A 22,261-nucleotide genomic window follows, 5' to 3' on the forward strand; every position below is an offset into this window, starting at 1 on the left:
TCTTGCAGGATATTAAAAAGGGAAAAGGTTCGATAATGTCTTATACAGTTAAAAGTACACTATACTTTAACATAGAAATTCCAAGCCTAGTTATTTACCCAAGAGAAAATATGTGTCCATAAAAAGACATGCGAACAGCAAATTCATAGCAGCTTTATTCACATAGCCAAAAGTGAAATCAGTGCAAATGTCCATCAGCAGGAAAAATAGATAATTAAATTGTGCTATATTTATACAATTAAATACTTCTCAGCAATGAAAAGCATAAGCTATTATACACACAATAACATGGGTGAATATTAGTCAGTATGCTGTATGATTCTACTTATATGAGAATATAAAATAAGCAAAATTAATGTAAGATGGAGAAAAAAAAAACAGTAGTTTCCTCTTGGGGAAGCAGGGCACAAATTTACCAGAGAATACAAGGGAACTTTCTGGAGATAAAGAAATGTTTTATGTCAGGGGCCGATCTTTTTATGTAAAGTACATATAGTAAATATTTTAGGCATTGCAGATCATACATATAGGGTTTCTGTTGCATAACCTTTGCTTTCCTTTTCTTACTGTCCTTTAAAAATATAAAAGACATTCTTAGTTCCCAAGTTGTAAAAAACAGGCCATGAGCCAGATTTGGCTTATTGGCCATATTTTGCTGACCCTGTTCTGTATCACAATAGGAGAATAGATTATATGGGCATATCCCTTTATTAAAATTATAGATCTATAATATGGGCATTTCAATGTACATAATTGCACCTCAAAAATACAGAACTGCAAAATAATAACACCACAAAAAATAAGAATAATAACCAAGTTAAATATGTAAGTAGGTGGAGGTACAGATGAAATAATAATGGTAGAATGTTGATAATTATTGAAGTTGGGTGATGGGCATATATGGAGTTTGGTTATATGATCCTGTTTATTTTGTATATGTTTGTTATTTTCCATAATAAAAGTTTTAAAAAGACAAGAAAAACTCCCAAAATGTAGCTGAAGCAGTACATAGAGGGAATTTCCTAACTTTAAGGGACTTTATTTGGAAATAAGGAAGGTTAAAAGTCAACTATCAAACCTCCCAGTTCAAAAAAAATATAAAAAAACACCAAATTAAAGACAAATAAATTAGAATGAAGGAAATAATAAGAACACAAAGCAATGAAATAGAAAGCAGACATATAATAGAGAAAAGTCAACAAAGCAAATGTTGATTTTGGGAAAAGATTAATAAAATCGATACCCTCTAATGAAACTGATCAAGAAAGAGAAGACACAAATTACCAATATCAGGAATGAAAAGGGGGACATCACTACAAATCCTAAGACTACTTAAAAGATTGCATAAGGATATCACATAGAACTTCATGCCAGTAAGTTTGAAAACATATATGAAATGGAAAACTTCCTTTTAAGCCATAACTTACTGAAACTGATACCAGAAGAAATAGAAAGTTTGAATAGTCCAATACCTATTCAAGAAATTGAATCTGTAATTTAAGATCTCCACACAAAGAAAATAGCAATAGGAATCCATTTAATATTTAAGCAGAGAACTAACAAGATTAGATTCAATTTTGAAAATACCACTCTGACTACAATATGGATAAAACATTTGAGAGTAGTAAAAGTGGATGTGGGTAAAGGAGTTACAATACAATTGCCAGTGGCAGCCAGGGGTTAGGGGGATGGAGGTACAAATAGGTGGAGCCCAAAGGATTTTTAAGGTATTGAAACTATTCTCTATGTTACTATAATGGTAAACACATTCATTATACAACCGTCAAAACCCATGGATATACAACACCAAAAATGAACTCTAATGTAAATTATGAACTTTGGATGATAATGATATGCTCGCCAATTATAACAAATGTACCACCCTGATTCAGGATATTGAAAGTGGGGAAGCTATGCAGGTGTGGGGGCAGGGGGTATATGGGAACTCTGTACTTTCTGCTCAGTTTTGCTGTGAACCTAAAGCTGCTCTAATAAATTCTCTTTTAAAAAAAAGGCCAATTGCAGTAGTTCTAGTGGGAGATGATGGTGGTTTGGACCAGGATGATAATAGTAAAAATAGAAGAAAAAAACACAGGAGGTTTAAGGAGTATGGAGAAGCTTTGGAGTATGGGCTGTAGAAAGTGAATTAACCAGTGAAGTATAACAGACTTAGAAGACAGTGTTAAGGGACATTTTATGATGAGAAATGTGAACTTATAGTAGAAACAATATACCTTGTTGCATAACTTTCTACCACAATACTTGGCTGTTCAAGCATAGGCACAAAGCAAGTTAAGAGTTAGGATGATCCAGAATTTGCGTTTTATAGTGTGTCTGAACAAAAAGACAGAAAGAAGAGTGTGTTCTTTAACTTCCATCCTTTTAGTTTATCAGCTTCCCCAAGTTTGGCCCTGTTTGGCTCCATCCTTTGGATCCTGCTCTGTTTAGCATCCTGGGTTGTCAAACCAGTATGCAATTGCCTATTCTAGCTCTGACCCTGGTCCCACTTCTGGATTCATCTCTCATTATTTTCCCTTCAGCTTCAGGCATCAAAACCACATGTAAGGGAAATCTCAATCATAATATAAGTTGGTCACAGGGATGGAAGTACAGCATGGAGAATATAGTCAACGGTTCTGTAACGTCTTTCTATGTTGACAGATAGTAACTGTACTAGTTGGGGTGAGGCTTTAATATAGGTTGTAACTGTTGAATCACTATGTTGTATACTTGAAACCAATATAATATTGTATATTAACTATACTCAATTAAAAAAATGTTTTAAACCACATGTGAGGGAAATACCAAATCACATCATCTCATTCTGACCTCTGGGGCACATCCTGTCCCTTGCAAGCCACATCTCTTCTATTTTCCCATTTCTTTTGTTTTCTCATTTCTACAGTGCTCTGGCTGGATCAAGCGCCTGATTCAAATCTGTTGGGTTGATTCGAACTTGCCTGCTTCATAAATGTGAAGAAATCTATCACTACCTTCCTAAATCCCACTCTCATGAGTCTGAAGAAATCAGTGTGTCCACAAATATTTTATGGACTCAAAGCTCAAGGAAGAGCCAAGATTTTAAATGGCTTGGGCGGAATCACCATCATCACCATCCCTGCCTTTTCTATAGAATACTTCCTTAAACAAACCATCCAAGGACTCTTTGAACATAATTGGTAGGATTGGGGAAATGACCATTTTTCTTACGTAAATAGAAATTACCATATGAGTTTTCCAGGTCTGGTAACTAGAGATTTTGAATGATTATGGTATATATACTTAACAATAATCATAAGAGCTACAATTTTACAAGGAAGCTATATGTCAGAAAATGTGCAAGATGCTTTATATGTATTCTCTCTTTCAATCCTCATCCCAACCTTGGGAAGTAGACATTAATATATTTTTACAGATAAGGAAAGTAAGGCTCAAAACGTTTAGGTGAAATGCCCAATTAAGTATAGCTCTCAAGTGCTGGAGCTGGGAATTGAATCCTTCATATCTCTTTGACTTCAGAGCCCATTATGTGGTCATATCAAGCCAGTAGCAACCCTGCAGTTGCCCTGTACTGATTTGTTAAGGGGTCTTCTTAACAGCTGGTATTAGTTACTTTGGAGAAAGGATTGGTTTTAATAGGAATGTATATAAATGAGGGTTTTTCATACCATTTCAAACATATCACTTGACCTTGATTTGATGGACTTAATGTCTCCAAAATCTCCAGAGAGGAACTTTTTCAGCCACACACAATCACCCTAGAAAGAAAAGGTAGAGAATGGTGATAAGACACATGGTGGGTTTATAGTTAGACCATCAACCCAAACAGGCTTTGTTCCTCCTCTGTCACTCTCTACCCTGTGGACATTCTGCATCCTGAGCTAAAAATGAGGTCACAACGAGAAGCTAAAGTTAAAAATTCCAATTAACTAAAGACAAGGAAACAACTGTAGGTATGCAGAGCCCAGGAAAGGAAATACAGCACTCTCTGCAATGACTTGCTCACCTCACTACAGAAAGTGCTAGGCCATTTCACTTACCCATACCTAAGTGATGGAGCGCCCAGTTCCCTGCAATTGATTGTGATCATTGGTGGTTGCAATTCTCACTGCCTTGAGGCATCTGTGGTGGGAGATGTAGAGCAGGAGATGTAGTGCAGCTAACGTTTCCCATATTTACCTTGATCCATTTTTCTCTTGTGCGGCGGGCCATGTGGGGGCCCTCTTATGCTTTAATCATAAACCAATTGGCTTAAATGTAGATTAAACATTTTGGGGAGATGCACAAATGTACTACCATAGTAATATGCATAATCTAGACTCTTTCAAAGTCTATTTCCAAGGCTGCTGTCAAGTCAAAAACAACAATGGTTTTATTGTCTTCACTTTCACACCTATGCCTGATGGATAATTTTCTTCTATGCGCATAGCCTCAAGGATTCATCCGTCATCAAGCCCTATTTAGTTTCTGTCCAACCCAAATTTTAAAAAAGCAATACAAATATAGATTCCCTTTTCTCTGTAATAATAATAATGCCTTACATTTCCACAGTGCTCTCTACTCCTCAAAGTGCTTTCACATCTATTACCTATAGCCCAGAGATTGCATTTCAAGCTGCACCAGTTTGTCATCAAGTAGACAGAAAGCAGAGAACTGTGTGCAGTCAAATTCTGAGACTAAGAATGTGTAACCACTGTCTTATTAAGGAATATATCCAGCTGTGGCACTGCATCTGGAGACCAGCCAGCGGCAAAGGCTAATGGGAGCTGCAGGCATCTGAGTTACTTGCCCACACTTTGTCTTAGAGGGCATCTTCTTGCCAAGCAGCTCAAAACCGTTTAACTACTGTATGGCTCTCAGAGGCCTCCAGCAGCTGAACAAAACTGCCAGCCAGGCTCAACACCCACGGAATTCAAAAAGGGAGTCTAGGATGGGTGCCTGCATGCAGCCCAATAGTCAAAGCACCAAAGGCAGCCTTTCTTTTCTCTTGCCCAGCAATTCCAGGGCTGGCTGCATCATGCTCACCTGGGAACTGGCATGGAAAGGCTAACTCTCAGGCCCCATCCAACATTTACTTAATCATAGGAGTAATGACTGCCTAACATGAATTTGAAGTTTTACCCTTCACGGGACTTTGCCCTTTAGAGAGATCAAAGGCTAAGGTTATTCTAAAAGAATAAAACTCTAACTGGGAATTTACAAAATCGGACAATATGTGGGATATACTGGGAAGCCTTTTATTGGCTTCCCAGCACCTTTGTAACTATATTACCAAGCCCATGGTCACTGCTAGTCACTAGGGCACCTTTGAGCTAATTAGAAAAGGATGCTTTCCTTCAAGTAAAAAACTAATTATGTGAAAATATTATTTTACAACCTGTGGCAGCCCTGTGATGTTGGGCAGCAGCCCTGGTTGTCTACACACAGGCATGTACTACCCTCTCATTTATTCAAACATCCTCCAGACACCAGGGAACACATTTCACTAGCAGCACAGATACTTCACACACAACCCAGCCCTACCTGACAGGTGAGGCCTCTTCATCAGTTTGGGAGTTGGGTTATCGAGGTGGAGGTGAGAAGCTGAAATTGGGCCTCCAAGAATAGTAGGCAGGAGAAAGAAGTAACCTCAAGAAACCCTTGGGGCATCATGGTCAAGATGGCGCATAGTCAGGTGCACATATGTTTACCAGTGGCTATGAACATACATAGTTGGAAGTGCTGTTATAAATGTAGATATGCGAAGGCCCCCCACCACCACTGAATTCCAAAAGTAGGTTGGGAGGCTAGAATCTCTTTGCCCTCTCCTGCCTCACTCTTATGTAAGCTAGGATATGTCTACATTGTAAATAGTACCCTCTTGGATATGGTGCCCTTGTGCTGTGCACAACCTGAACATCAATACTAGCAGCCCTGTCTCTGTCCATACCAAGCACCTGATACCTTCTTCCTGGAGTCAGCCCCATTACAGACATGGGCTAGACTTCTCTCTGGTTTATTAAGTTTGAGAAGTAGTTAAGCAGAGCTTTTTTCCAGTCAAATCACCAAATTTGAAAGCTGGAAAGCATCCTAGATATCCCTAGTACAATCCCTTCTTATTTTTGAAGTCTGAAAAGATTAAATGACTCTCCTGAAGGCAGAAGTAACACAATCAAGGTCTCCCATCTCCTACTTTATTGCTCTTTCCCCCCATGGGTTTTCTTTGGTCTGGGAGATTCATGTGGGTTTATTTTAAGATTTAAATAATTCTTACAAACTTTAAAGCAAATTTTTATTGAGTCTGTGTGTGTCCTACTTCATGAATAATGAGGAAAAGGGAGGAAATGGTCAGGTTTTATCTTTACCACACATGCACTATTTGTTTTGTTTTTTCTTTTAAGAGAAAGAATGATAAAATACTTCATTCATCATTCACTTTTTAATTAAGAGGAAGAAACATCAAACTCTATCCACTAAAGTTTTTCAAAGTAATTTAAAGCCCATCAGTTTTGCACTAATGCCATGGTGTATTAACTAAGTCAAAACAACTAAGTCCTAAACCAGTCTCTGCCTCAAATTCAGGGGCGGGCCTTGGGAAGCCACCTAACTGGCCTGAGCCTCAGTTGCCTCCCTGAAAGAACTGGGCAACTTAGATGATTTCTTAGGTCCTTTTCAGCTTTGATGATCTGATTCCTGTATGAGAGAGAGAAGATGCTTGGGGGAAAAGAGAGGGGTGAAGCAGGAGCTATCAAGGATATAGAAGAAGGTGGGAAGATAGAAAAAGGGCCCCAGGAAATGGAAATGAATGGAGAGGGTGTGCAGGAGCTGAGAGAGAAATGAGACAAAGAGGAAAACACCAAGAGAGATTGAGAGGCAGAGGCAGAGAATGAAGAGGGAGGATAAGTTCAGTGAGTTCTAGCTGAGTGTGCCAGGGTCGCACTGCTACCCACCTCACCCCCTCCCTTAGACTGTGGCTATCACAGCAGATCATGATGTGTTCCCTCTGCATCTGCCCCTCACAGCTTTTTTCTCCCCAGTGATCTGGTCCTCTAGCTTTCCTTTCGTATCTCTAAGAGTGTGTGTGAAACAAGGGCTGATTTTCCTGTGCAATTCCAAATGTTATGCATCTGTGTGTATAATCAAAGTGTGAATTGTGTCCATGTAGTACAATGTTAGAGCATGCCCTAGTGAAGCCTGTCCTTTGCTCTTTGGTGTCTGCTACTCCAGGCACATTATTTGGAACTTCCAGACCTTCCAGTAACAATTCTTAAGAATTTGATTTAGTTTACACAACAAGTAGATAACACATCTCTTTTAAACACTCTTAATAGAGAACCATTTCAGATGGCACACTGGACCTCTTTGTTTGATCTGTTGATCCAGTTAATTTATGTTCCTTCTCAGAGTCCTCTTCAGCCCTTCACCAGGCTGTTTTCGGGCTTCAGCTGTCTTCCCTTGCACCCTGCCATCATGCTAATCTTCATGTCACTGTGTGGTATTACTCTCACTCACACCCTCCTTTTGTGCAGGTAGAGGCCCTCATTGGCCTACACAGTTCAGAAATACTCACGATCTGACTGACCAAAAGTCACTATGGGAACTAACTCAACTCTCTGCCTCTTTCCAAAATGAGGAAATATCTGACAGATTCTTAAAGGCCAGTTACGTACAGATGTTTATTTTTTCCCTTCTCAATTCTATGCTCTAACCTTCCAACTCCACCAAATAAAACACACCACAATTCAACACATAAATTCTTCCACAGAATCAGAGAATCATAGCATATCTGAGCAAGAAGAGGCCTTAGAGGTTTCTTAGTCCAGCAATTCCCAACCCTGGCTGTATATATAGGAACTTAAAAAAAGAAATACCAATGCCTCAGCAAACCCCATACCAACTGAAACAGCGTTACTAGGAGTGGAGCCTGGGCATAGATTTTTTTTTTAAGTTTCCCATGGGAGTCTAATAAGCAGCCAAGATTAAGAATTTAGTTCAACCCTTCATTTTACAGATGAGAAAGCAAGACACTGCCTTAGGTTATTGAGATTTACTTCAGAATCTTACAGGTGTCAATACATTTTTAAAGCCATTAGCCCATTCCATTTTACTTTTACAAGTTATATAATTATCTTGTCTCCGGTCTTTGAGAGAGTAGAGTTGTCAATTCCCTAATACCTCAAGTTTACATTCGAAGCAAATCTCCACTTTGATTAAATTAAGTCCAAGGCAAGATCCGGGGGTTTCCTGCCACAAATTTAAGTCAAAGCATTCAGGTATACTGAGCAAACATATACCATGCCGGTCTTGGTATTTTAGGCCCCTGTCAATTACATATCCAATGGAAGAGAGCATTCACTTGGAAAATCCACTGTGGTAGACAATCTGAAAACTTACTCTGCCCTGTTCTGAACTTACTTAGTAGTTACTATTGAAGTTGAGAATGTTTGCTGCTTTTGGGTATATCTTCAAACAAAACCAGGAAACCACACTGGGAAGGCCTCACTTAGGAGGGACAGAAAGGCGATCTAGTTTCCCTTTTACCCCCTGCTTAACTCTTTCCTGCTGAGAAGAAACAGTCCATCTCTCCAACTGATGCAAGATTTATTCTGGTTGCCAAATTCCAGTACCTTAGAACAAGGGGTCAGGGGTGGCTTCTTAAGCCTTAAGAAACAGAAATTTAAGTGAAATAATAAAGAATTCGATTTTACACAGCAGAAGGTAACCTGTTAATCCAAGAAGCAGTACAGGCTGTGAAAAAGAAATAAGTGAATAATTTTTAAAAGATTGTAATAATATCGGAAGATAACAAGTATTAGAAGAACAACTAGAATTTGAAGGGGAGAATTTGCCCCAAACTGTACTCTACACAAACATGTCTCTAGACATCCCATCACAAACAGCTGGCTCAGGAAGTCATTTCTTCTATTATTATAGCTGTATCTTCTAGAATGAGTGAAACAGTTAAGTGTTAAGGTCTCATGGGCTTTTTTCCACATGCATAGTAAATGAATGGAGTTGAAAGATCAATAAGGTTACAGGGAAGTAGATTAATTGCTAAGGAATATGAGTGCCAAAAATGCCATCCAAACAAGCCCATAAGTGTATAACAGACAAAAAGGAAAGACTTACCAAAAGCCTCAGTATTTTTGTCCAAAGACTAAGTCTTAAGTCACCGACTCATTTTAAAACCCAAGAAGGCAGCAGGTTAGATACCTGTTGGATATCCTACCTCATAAATCGCTATGTTGGACTTTTCATAGGTAACTAGAGTTAGACTCCCTGAAGGAGAGCCTTGGGAACCTCCCACTTTGGACCTCCGAGATGATCTGGAAGCTTGCACTGGCACGACTTCCTTTCTGTGAAAACATTAGAAGGAAAGTTTACAAACAAAATTTTATGATCTAGGACAGAGCATTGAGCTATGGTATAGATACTGTGCTTATCTAGGGTTTTTTCTTTTATTTGCCTAAGAAAGTAACTATACAAGTTGAACTCCGTGAACATGAGATTGATTAATATTCACTATTTTTTTTAAAGGCTAGGTTTGGTACCATGCTTTACCTCCATGCACTACAAAAGAAAGGTAAATGTCTTCAGGTACTTCCATCTCTTAGAGGGGATTAGAGTCATAGATTTGGAGGGCAAGGAAGAACACCAGTCAAACTTTAATCTGGGACCCTTGTTTTATAGACAAAAATGAGAAAAAGATAAAAATCTGACATTTCGAAAAAAATCAACTCAGACAGAATCCCACTCTTCTGACTCTCAGGACTGGCTTTTTGTTATACCATCTTAAGTGGCACCCTTGTTTATGCAGGCAAGATTAATGACAGAAGGTATCCCAGAAAGCAATAAGATGGTATGGAGTGAGTAGATCATCTGCCCATGATTTATAAGTCTGATGCTTAAATGGGCCAAATTCCCTGTTCCTTGAATTGTTAACTTGTACACATAAGTCTGGCAAGAGAGGGCTAGGAGGTACACGGTTGAATGACAAGAGGAAGTTATCTGCGATCTGTATTAACCTTTAAAATTGAACATCTTTATCTTCAGCGAAACCAACCTACTTATTTCACATAAAGAAATAATAGTCAACAGGTTCCTCATATTCTTCTCTGTGTCTCCAAATGTTTCTTAGAATTCTAGCGATTCAGAGTAAGCAGTTACATTTGGTATTGTCAGGCTAGTCCCCATCCCCACAATGAGGAAACAGAGACCTAGAGAAGGATATAGGGACTGGAAGAAGAATGTAGACATTATATTGCCTGATCTTGTGTTATTTCTATCACTCCATGTTTTGTTTTACTCTTGCTTGCCAATAAAAATGGACCTTAAGTACTTTCACATATGCTGCTCACAAGGGTCTTTGATAAACTGAAGATCACTAATTGATTTAGCCCTGAGTTAAGTTCATTTTACCAAGACAAGCCTATCACAAATTTCCAAGGCAATAGCCAACTACACCCAGCCCATAATGTGTTGAAATTCCAACAGCTCAAGATTCAGACAAGTTGTAAAACATGACTCTTCACATAACCCTTGCATAAACCTGAGTTCCCCTTAACAGAGCAAGGCCAGAGAGGAATCTACTTCCCTTTTGTTCTTTATTTTCACATCTCAGCAGGAACACCTAGATCTTTCTACTGAGATACAGACCTCGCCATGAAGGGCAAAGGAGAAAGCAAGAGAATCTGCCAAAATCCACATACATTTGGGCATCAGCTTCACTTTCTTCTAAACACTTCCTTTCCTGGCCTGACTTCTATTGACCTGCCAATTTTTCTAGACTGAATTAATTTAATATTCACCAAGAGTTTACACTTTCAGACATTCCATTTGGATGGAATTCTTGACTTGGCTTCTTGACTGATTAGACACAGCCAGCTGCAAGTTTGTGACTACACGGCAATTAAGGAAAATGTATGCTTTCCCTATCTTTTCCCATCAGAATCCCTGATACAAGCCAAATGCCAAAAGGGTCTGGAAGCCAAGAGCTATGTTCTTCTAGGGTAATGCCATCCTTTTCCACCTATGCCAAAATAGTAAAAAATAAAAAGAACATTCCCTATAAGGCTATCAATCCCTGTTGCTATTCACTTTTCACTCATGTGGTGAAAAGTGGTGTTGATTGGGGTTTTTTACTCTCATTATGTCGAAATTTATGCACAAATGAAAGAAAACATCTATCATCATGAACAAAATTTTTAAAACCTTGGTACTTTGTTTATCTGAAGGTAGGACTATTCTGCTATTTACATTGATTTTGTAAGAACCAGTGAAAAAAACTCAAATACGTTTTGTGTCTCAGTAGGAAAGAGAGAAGGCACAGGTGGAGGTTTTACAGACCTTCCTGAACTATTGCAAGGCGTATACAAAGAAAAGGCTAATTCTGCCCAAAACTGAGCTGTGTTTCTTGTTTTGACATGTTAGAGCCAAAACATCTAGGCAGGTGACATGAACTGTCATTTTGACAGGGATACCACTGAAGATGTATGGATTCTTAAAACAGACTGGTGGTTGCCATGGGGGGGGGGGCAAAGTAGGAGCAGTAAGGAGGTACAAGCTTCCAATTATAAAATAAATTAGTCACAGCGATGGAAGTGCAGCATGGGGAATATAATCAATAATGTCATATCTTTGTATGTTTACAGATGAGAACTATAAACGTGGTGAACACTTAATAATGTATATTAATTGTTGAATCATTATGTCATACACCATAACCAATATAACACTGGATATCAACCATATTTATATATTATATTTATGTTCACAATACAGTAAAAAAAATAAAATTTCAAGCAAAATGAAAAAAACTAGATTTATTACTTTTGACCAAACCGTTACTGTATATTGCTGTATTTGGACAATGACTTCTAGCCATCTGTTTTTACTACTGATCATTCCTAGATAAAATATTTTGTTATAGAATTGAGTATTTGTTTTCTTAGTATTGGGTTATCTATTTGAATTGCTTTAGAGCTGGCACTTCAGTATCTACTCTTTCTAACTGAGGTGGCAAATTTCATACAAGACATACTGAGTATGGCAAATCCAGACAAATTCTACCACCATGAGTCCCAGGGCCCTCTGGTGGCTTCAAAAATAGACTAAAATCAGTAAGGATTTATGGCATGAGGCTGGGATGTAGCTTTCAGTCAGTCACAGTGATAATTTTGGCATTTAGTGATACATTTCCAGGAACATATCAACTTTACCAAATGATCTGATGATTTAAATGAGTAAGAGGTAGGGTTGTAATTGAGAGTTAAACCAAATAGCTGAACATTTCATTTGATCCCAATGGCACAAGGTATTACCATGTAAATCTATTCTCACACAGGCTACTCACTAAAGTATACCTTTCACTGTCCCATTTAGGCAAGTGGTTGGTTTGGTCACAGAGATAATTAAGTCTCAGATATGGTACACTGGTATGGCAAAAGTAAATAGCACATGGGGACGATATGATGTGTTTATATCCTCTCCCTACATCCTGCCACCACTATACTAGAATTTGCAAAGACTAATGCCTTTATTTTGGCCACATAGACTGGACACAAAGTGACATACTCTCCCATTACAGGCTACATTTGACAAAACTTTTTTCCAAGCCTCTGTGTATGCTGTTTTCTCTGTCTAGGATACCTATAGGGACCACGCAGCTAGTATAAATTGATGAAATAGGCTTCATAAAGACAAGAGAGAGTGATGGAAACTGTGTTAAACTGCAGAGAGCATACCCCTTCCAAAAAGAGCAGTAGTACTGAGTTCCATCCAATTGCCACAATGATACCCAAAGTTGATGGATCTTCCAACTTTTAAAGAACACCCAGAAATCCAAATTTTTTATTTGTAATCTCACAATTTCAAAATTCTGGCTACTATTTTTATAACCATAAGGTTCAAACGAAAGTGGTTACCAGTTCATGACCTGTGACCCAGACAAATTCTATCCTTCCTTCTTTAAGATCCAGCTTTGGTGCGGGGTCTCTGAGGAGCCTTCTTCCACAGATCTGTCTCCTCTGAAGTTCTACCATATTCTGGTGCCTTATGGGCAACATGGCATCTATTGACTCTCTTGGGTTGGTATAATTTGTCTTTCTCACTTGACTGGAATCGCCTTGAAGGCAGAGACTCCATGCCATCTCTCACAAAGCCTAGGCCAGGGCCCGACATAGTAGCTGGCATTCAGTGAAGATCACCAATAATAACACAATCACAACCAGAAGAAAATCCCTGTGAAATTCAACTATCTTTCACTAGTTGATTCATTCACCAAACTTTTACGAGTACCTATCAGTACCACATCAGGTGCTATGCATTAACATTTTTTTTTAAATAGAGATTTACCTCTGCCCTTGAGGAACTAGCAATCAAATGTTGAATTCAAATGTATAAGGAAGGGTTCTACAAAGTCAAAGCTGCACTATCCTCAAAGTGCACTGCCTCACTTCTACAAAACTGCTTGAAGACAGCGCTATTCAATAAATATATAACATGAGCCACATATAATGCTGTTTTCTAGTAGTCACAATTAAAAAAAATAAAAAGAAACAGGTGAGACTAATTTAATAATTTGCTTTATTTAACTCAGTATAGCCAAAGTATTATCATCTTGACATGTGTCATTATTTTTAAAAAGTTTAATGAGATTTTTTACATGTTTTTGTACTAAGTCTTCTAAATCCAGTGTGTATTTCACTCTTATGGCACATCTCAGTCTCCATTGAGCACATGTCAAGTGCTCAATCGTTCCTTGTGGCTTGTGGATACCTTATTAGACAGTGCAGCAAGACAAAGCGATGCTCCTTACCTTACTGCCAAAGTAGGGATTGATAAGCGTCACATACTTTAAAGTCAGTAGAATTCTGCTGGGTCCTTTAATCAACTGGATTTTATTTATATGACACCTATAACAGGCATTAAATCAGAGGGTCACAGCAGGCTGCGTGTTTTGCAGACCCAGGGTGAATTTGCCCTGTGATAGAAGTTAAAAATACACAAGATAATCAAGAGAATAACCTCACTGGATTTTTCCCATAGTACCCACAGCGAAGGAATGCAGCAATCCTGGCTTCTCACAACTTGCAGAGTTACAAAGACCAAAAGAGAAAAATGAAGATGCTATTAAAGGAGAGGGGGATTAAGGGGCATTATAATTAACACTCACAATATAGGTAGGTCACAGGGAAGGCAGTATAGCACAAAGAAGACAAGTAGTAACTATCACATCTTATTATGTTGATAGTGATTTCAATGGGGTGTGGAGGGAGACTTGATAACACGGGTGAATGTAGTAACCACAATGCTGCTCATGTGAAACCTTCTTATGATTTTATATCAAAGGTACCTTAATTAAAAAAAAGAAAGAAAATGCTATTAAAGGGGCATCAAAAGGGAGGGGTGAGGGTGTTGCATGGGGTTGGTATCTCAGACTAATAAAATGGTGACCCCACATCAAAAGCACTTTCAAAACACCTCTGAGTACTTTTAAAGAACACAACATCCTTTCTCATATGCCATAGTATATATTCTAATAATCCCAGGGCCAAGACTTACTAATCTCTATTTTATAGACACAAAAGCACATTAAAGAAAGAAAACAAAATTAAGCAAATTGTGTGAGAGATCCCCTAGCCGGAGGCAGAGTTGGGTCCTGAATCCTTGGTCCCTGGCTGTGGGCCCAGATTTCTGCCCACAAGACCACTTATCTTGCAAAGTTGCATCTATGCGTTGCCAAAGCAACAGGCTGAAAAGTGGAAAAATTCAATCAGTTGGTCGCTTTGTCTACATGATTCCAAACAAGCGGGCTGGCTGAGTTTTTTTTTTCTTTTACTGAATTGGTCTCTTGTCTGAGTGTTACATAGACACAGTTTAAACCTGATTCTCTCCAAACATGCCCATTAATTTGCAGTGAATGTAAATTACTTCCTACAAATCAATTACTAGACACATAGAAGCTTATGATGTCTACCCACACAGCAAGGTAGGTCATCTCAGTTGATCTAACCAGGCAACTTAAAGACCTGGAAGGGACCTTGCTTCAGCCCACGTGATTGTTTTGTACTGTTTTGTCTTAGGAACTCAGAGCTACGGTTTGGCTTCACTTTTTCCATAACCCCTTAATGGTTATCCTGTGGAATGTATTAAAGCCAAGAGCTTGAGCGGAAAAAACAACCACTGAATCAAAATGCTTTGTCAAGTTGCTCAAAGTCTATAATGTCGCTGTAGCTTTAAGTACCAGCGACCCAGTCAGTTTATTTCAGTGATTCCACTGGTTTATAAACAAACAATTAATGTGTTTCTAATTGTCTGCCAACAAATATGTCCCTTATCACTGTGGGAGCTGCTGTCCTGCAGAGACAATTAAAAGAGCCCTGTAGTGATTTCTTGGGTTGAGCACATGAATCTTTTGGCAAAGTAAAGCATCACTCCCTAACTTATCTGTTTCATATGTGTAGTGAATTGTCTTAAAGCAGGCACACCTGTAAAAATAATCATGCTACAGAATACATTCCAGTAGGAAGAGAACTGGACTCCCAATTCAGAGACCTGAGGTTTAGTACAGATTCTGTCATTAATTAGCCAGATGACCTTGGATAAATAATTTAACCTCTTCATGCCCCAGTGTCTTCATCTATCTAGCAATATAATAACTCTTGCATTTCCCGCTTTATAGAGTTGTTTTGAAACTCAAATGAGATAATGTATGCAAAAGTGTTCTGGAAAGCATGAAGCACTATGAAAGCATAAGGACTCATTATTATCATTATCATCATTAGTATTACAAAGCACGAGGGAGCTTTATAGAAAGACGAGTCAGTCTGGTTCTGAGTAGGGAGAACGGAGGAGTTCAAAGAATCCTTTGTTTTGGGGTGGTTGGGTCCTTTGCATGTCTTTCTTTCTGAAAAAAAACTTAAACAATCAAAACACACAGAAAAGGAAGGAACAGAGAGTCACTCTCATGCAAGTAATCACCGTCTATTACAGAAACTCATCAGCGGCTCAGCTCTTCTGATTGCAGCCGTGGTGGGCAGAGAAGGAGGAAGGCAGCAAAGAGAGGGCATCTTTTGTGCTTTGTTAGCTTAAGAACCAAGGACCAACTGACTCTGGGAAACGATGTGCCTCTCTCTCATCTCTGAGTTTTCTGTGACCACTTGAAATACCTGTTGTCTCAAACTCATTTTCCTTCCCAGTCATTTTCCTCTCCAACCATGTGCCTCTCCAATCATTTTCCTCTCCAGTCTTCTTTGCCCTTCAGCCCACCAGCTCTAAACAAACTCCCCTATGATTTATTTTTTCCTTCTTGTCTTCCCTTCCCAAGAATTGCATACTGGGCTCACTCTAAGCCCAAAAAACCAGTCCATTCCCTGGGAAAGACCAGTGACCAGTGACACCAGTCATTTGTGGAGGGGTAGGGTGGGAAGGAGATTGACAAGTAGCATAGGCCGCTGTACGACTCCATTTTTCCACCTTGCCATGGGATGTTTTGGTGTTGGGTAGCCTGAGCCTATTACTCCTCAAATCTCCCTAGAGGGGGAAGTTTTTTGATTGGATGGCTTTTATTTTCACTAAGTATCTAATGATGTTAATTAAATACTTTATTCTTTGGCAGCAGCTAAATTAAAGACATTTAATTTCTGTTCTGAGCAGGGATATGTCATAGTCACAGAAATGAAAAGAAAAGTTTCCTTTGAAATAATGTCTTTATCAAGTGTGTTTGAACAATCATAAGCTACCTACTAGTCTGTGTGGTTTTATCAAGTTTCTAATACTGGAGAGATTGAATAATAGTGGGTTTTCACAGTAATGCAAACATATTAAACACTAAGAGTCACCTGCAATAGCTTCAATCCAGGATTTTACAGGCCCATTAGACTATCAGAGCTGGAAGACTCTTAAAGATCATCTAATCCAATTCCTTCATTTTACAAATGAGAAATTTTGGCCAAGAGAAGTTTAGTGTCTTATCCAAATTTACACAGCTTCTTAATACAGTAGACATTTTTCTTGGAACTTACTAAAATGGTTCCACTCCATTCCCTACCAAGTATATGTTACATCGTTGTCAGGATCACTTTTACAAAGAGACATCAAAAGTGTGGTTTGTATAGTGGAAAGGTTCCCTCAGTGGGAGGTTTGTGGCTGATTTCTTATTTCACTTTCCCTAAATCATCCTAATATAGGGAGGGTCTAACTGTTAAAATGCAAAGATTATAAGAAAGGGGTATCATATTAAGCCATCTTCAGCTTTTTATCCCTGAACCTGAATTAATTCATCAGAGTAGTGTGTCACCTATCAAGGGATCTGAGAGAGAAGACAAAGACTTGATAATGACAATGTTGATGACTAGCTAGGACAACTTTTGTCCAAGGAAGAAGGATAGTAAAAATATGGAATATGATACCCTAGGCAAAAGGTATGAGTGTCAAAGTCAGGATCCTGGGCTCCCAACAATTAGCAGGAGCGTCAGAACCGTGTAACCGTGTGCCTGAGAAGGAGATGAGGTTTGCCATTTGTTGAGCTCCTACTGTGAGACAGGTATTGTTCTAGATGTTCTCCTCACATTAGTTTATTTAATCCCCACTACAATCCTGTGAACTGGTTCCACTCTTCCTAAATCTTGGGTTCTAGCCAGTCTGCCTAATTCTTAGAACCTATTAAAATATCCCATGTCTGCTTCGTACCAGTCCATACCATTTGGGGAAGGAGGTGATTCTAGGAGACTGCCATCAGAAAAGGAAGCACAGATAGTGTATAGACAGGCCCTAAAATACTGGTTCTCTTATTTCACGATAGTGTCAACAGCTAGATCTACTCACAGGCAACAACACTGACAACATAGCTGAGGAAGTTATTCTTGGCATCATGAAAACACTTCACTCTAAATGAGGCCAATAGGGATGGTAAATCACTATGGAAAAAAGAAAATCAGTGGGTCATGTAATGAGGAAATTGTACTGAAACATGACTTCCTGGAAATCAATATTAACAAAACTATTATGGGCTTGTATTTTTATATACAAAAAGAACAAAAAATGTACCTTATAAAGTAAGCAAATCCATTAATGGATAGCAGAGCTATAAGCAAAGCAAGGCAGGCCATCATAGCAAAGACAGGGTCATTCCTGCAGAGAGCCAGAGGAAGAGGAAGAATGGCGTTATCAGAGAGAGGCTGTAAATAAAGGATACCTCAGAGCGACTCCTTGTGCTTTCTGGTGACTCTAAAATCAAGCCACATCTACCTAACTTAATTCCATTTTTCTACAGCACAGTCTGTCTTGTTGACTTTATGGACACAAAGCAATTTCTCTGTTGTGAAGCAAAACCACTCACCACTCTGACAATAACAAATCACATGAATTAAGACTGACCCGGGTGTTTCTTTGGAGGAAAACATCCACAAATGGAAAACTTTGAGTACCTTCATTTAAGTTGGACAGCAATAGAGGTCTTGAGAATAAATGTGTTTTCTCACCTGTGAAGGGTAAGTATTATGTTGCCTTCATAAAATAAAAGACCTTTTTAATTCACTGGAGCCCATAGACCTCATGAGTTATAGGTGAAAAACGTAGCACTGTCCTTCAAGGGTGTGTCTATTTTTGATAATTAGTATTTTCATCATGATGTAAATTGGCCTCTGCGAAATCTAAATATTTGGATGGATTACTAAGATTTCATAGGAAAATATACGATGATGCTGGTGAAGAGGTAGTTGATAAAGCAAAATAGAAACTGAAGTCCCTTTCAAGATAATATATTTGGTTTTAGAAGGGTGGAGTGTATACTTGCATAGGAATAATATGGATCCTTCCAAAGTTCCCCTCTGGCTCTCAGAGATTTGATGGGGTTTTCCCTCTTCCATGAGCTAGTGGAGTTCCATCAGTCAATCAAACCAAAGTATTTATTGGACGCTGATTGTGCTGGGTGGTTGGGGGGCATAAGAATTATTAGCTATGGTCCCTGCCCTCAAGGAGCAGTCTATTTGGAGGAAGACACAATCAATACACAAGAAACAAGTGAAGAGCAATTTTGTGCTGAGGGTGAGGTGCTGACTTTTAGTTCAAAGGAAGTTCAGAGAAGAGAGGGTGTATGTATATATGGTATTTCTGTAGTGAGACCTGATTGACAGGATTTGGACATCAAGGGAAGGACAGGTGATCATTCTAGCAATGGAAATAATCACAGGTCAAAGCCTACAAAAGACCAAGAAGAAGACTCATGCTTTCTGCTTATCAGAGTAGCTTCTTTGGGAGTAGGATCCTTTAAAAATGAATGGGCACAGTTTTTAAATTGTGAATGATTATTCAAAGCTGCAAAGTACTTCTCAGTGTCCTCATTATTGTAAATTAACTACATAGAGTGCCAAGATGTTTATATCACCTGAGAACAAATGACTAATTCTATGAGTGTTCCAGATATTAAAATATGCCTTCCCCTAAAGAGTTTCCCCTTGTAACCCAAGCTGAGCCAAATTGACTACCAGTGATTTTCTATTCCTTACCTCCTTCTGCAAACCAACATTTTGCATCTGCTCAAGGGGGCCTGCCACCAGAGAAGTGAATGGGGGTCCCCCTGAACCGTAGGAGCTCCATTTCCATGTCCACAATGTCAAGTACTATGGAGTTCCCATTCTTTCCAGTTGGCGTCCAGGATTACATACTCTGAAATTCCATTTCCATTTGGATCTGTCCTTATCAACTGTTTGAATCCATAGAACAGCATGCTTCGGGAATGCTGAACCAGCCTGGCAGCACTAGCCCGTCCATTTTCTTTCATAGCATTATTCATGCCTTGTGCGATAAAGTAAATTGAATTGTAGATGGTTCCAAACAACAGTGAAACCTATTTTTAAAAATTACAATTATCTTGAGCCCTAGTCACCCTAGAGCAATCTCAGAGTGTATTCCAAGCCTGTGTTCATTATTATGAGCTGCATGTCTGAGTGGAGGAGAGCTATGAAGACCCAGAGGAAAAAAAAAAATTGTTTCTGAGGACTTGCTTGGTTTCTTCCCTGAATTTTTCTGTTCTTCTCCCCCAGGCCTTCACATCTTTAAATATATCAAATATGACAATTTTATGAGCAAACCAAGCCATACACAATATATTTTTATGCTCCTAAAGTAAGAAAATGATTTAGAGTTATAAAGGGCACTAAAAAAATAGGTGTGGAATAGACAAGAGGCATGCAAAGGAAATTTACCAGGTTAATTACCAGTGCATTATACACAGTAAAATCATTTTGCTGGCACTACTAGAGAGGTAGGTGTGTGTGGTAAGACTGTAAATAACATGTCTCCACAGTCCATGTCGGTATCCTGTCTTAGTCCAAAATGACTATTCTCCTAGACACATGCTCCCCAGAAAAAGTGAACACTAGAATACAGCTTTAAAAACATACCCCCACATGCCGACTTGCAGACATGCAATACTGACACACACACACCCACAGCTACAAGCAAAATGCTGTAGTGTATGGAGAATGTGGGTTTTAATCAAGAAACCCTATATCCTGTTGGTGTTCAAAGTGGCAAAGCTTTGGTGAGAAGCCACTATTAGGTAGGGAGGCTTCTACAGTGGACAGCATGACTCTGCCCCTGTAGAAATATGGTAAAAGCATCAGCATTCCTGTACTATGCCTGATGCATTGCTCCTTAACCTTGTAAATTTAGTTTTGGAACAAATCTTGTATCTGTTTTCCAAAAAGGTACAGAGGAAAAGTGAATGATCCCTCCCTCCTTTCCCCCACACTGGCATGGCTTCATGGTTTTCCGTAACACTTCACTTTTTCAGATGGAGTTCAAGTAAGCTATCATCATGCCATTTTGCCGAGCTTCGGGGAAAGCTGATACTTGCTACTCAGGCTTCACAAGGTCTAGAAAGCTATCCTCCTGTGACAATCTTCATCTGAATAAAAGAGTTTAAAACTGAGTGAATCATTTTTGTGTTGGAAATACAAGTCAAGGTGCAGAGATGTGTAGCGGCTAGCAAGATACAGCCATGCCTTGTTCATGTAGAACAGAGGGTTTTCAACCCAGGCTGCACATCAGAATTACCTAAGGAGTGTCAAAAATACTAATGCCAAACCCAATCCAGACCAAGAAAATGAGACATTTGAGGTTTGGGACCCAGTAATCAGTGTTTTTAAAAGCTTCACAGGAATTCTAATGTACATAGAGGCTTTTAAACAACTGTATAGAAGACACACTGGCCTGCGGTCTGTTCCTAATGTCAGGATGTTGGGTGAGTCACTTATCCCTTCACTCTGAGCTTCACTTTGTTTCCTCTCTGAACTGAGGATACAGAGGAACTAAAGAAGCCAAGTGCTTGGTCAAAGTCATTCACCCAGGTCCAAACAGATCCCAGGTCTCCTATTTCTTCGTTTAGCATTCTTGATTGAAACAGATATTAGCTGTGGTCTCTTCTAGTTGTGAACTCCTGTGAAATTTCCCAACTTGTGGTCTAGTCCAGAGACCAAATTTAGCTTGCAGACATTTGTGTTTGGCCTATGGGTTCCTCTTCATCTTTTTGACCTTTTAACATTGGAACACCCTGCAGCTCAGTCCTTGGTTCTCTTCTCTATCTACACTCACTCCCTTGGTGATCTCTTCTGATCTCAAGGCTTTAAGTGCTACATCAATGCCATAAATTTCAGATTTATACTTTAGCTCAAACCTCTTTCATAAATCCCAGACTTACATAGTCAACTGCCTACTTTGATACTTGGACATTAAATTTCAGTGTACCCAAAACTGAACTCCTGATCTTCACCTCAAATCCTCTTGCTCCAATTTTGTGCAAGGCAACTCCATTCTTCCAGTTGTTCAGGCCCAAAACCTTGCCCCAGATAGGAGAGCTAACTAATAACAGAGCAGAAATCAGCACTTCAGCCTCCTAGGTTTTATTCCAGTGACCTCCATTCACCCCACTGCCTTAACACACACTATAGCAATAGGCATGGTGAGTGGGCGACATATGCTCTCACCAAGGCATCCACCCTTAGTTACCTAGTACACACTGAGGTCCCTTAAGGGGTTTTCACTAACTCTCCCTCCTGACATTCTTGGGTGCTCCATTTGATTGTCTTTAGGATTTCAGCAAGAGCCTGCCTGCTTTCTGGGGCTTTGGTAGGTTATGACAGTAAGTGAAGTCTGGAAGGTGGAATATAAAATCTATACTAGCAAAACAAATGAATTAAAAAACCACAGAGCAGCAAGGCCCTGAAAGCAGGGAGAATGCTAGCATTCTGTTTTGAAACGCACAGAGCCTTCTGGGAAA

The 22,261-nt window shown here is 39.1% G+C and overlaps 1 protein-coding gene across 1 annotated transcript in view; it reads right to left on the reverse strand.

Moving 5' to 3' along the window:
• The window catches only part of GUCY2F (guanylate cyclase 2F, retinal), a 79,639-nt gene that overhangs the window by 38,741 nt on the left and 18,637 nt on the right, over positions 1 to 22,261 (reverse strand). Inside the window, 7 exon segments of the mRNA XM_036924931.2 lie at positions 3,669 to 3,758; positions 9,209 to 9,260; positions 9,262 to 9,335; positions 13,796 to 13,892; positions 18,028 to 18,118; positions 19,485 to 19,596; positions 19,598 to 19,828. Of these exon segments, the coding sequence (XP_036780826.2) occupies positions 3,669 to 3,758; positions 9,209 to 9,260; positions 9,262 to 9,335; positions 13,796 to 13,892; positions 18,028 to 18,118; positions 19,485 to 19,596; positions 19,598 to 19,828 (747 nt within the window).

The sequence above is a fragment of the Manis pentadactyla genome, chromosome X, assembly GCF_030020395.1.
Source record: "Manis pentadactyla isolate mManPen7 chromosome X, mManPen7.hap1, whole genome shotgun sequence".
Taxonomy (NCBI): Eukaryota; Metazoa; Chordata; class Mammalia; order Pholidota; family Manidae; genus Manis; species Manis pentadactyla.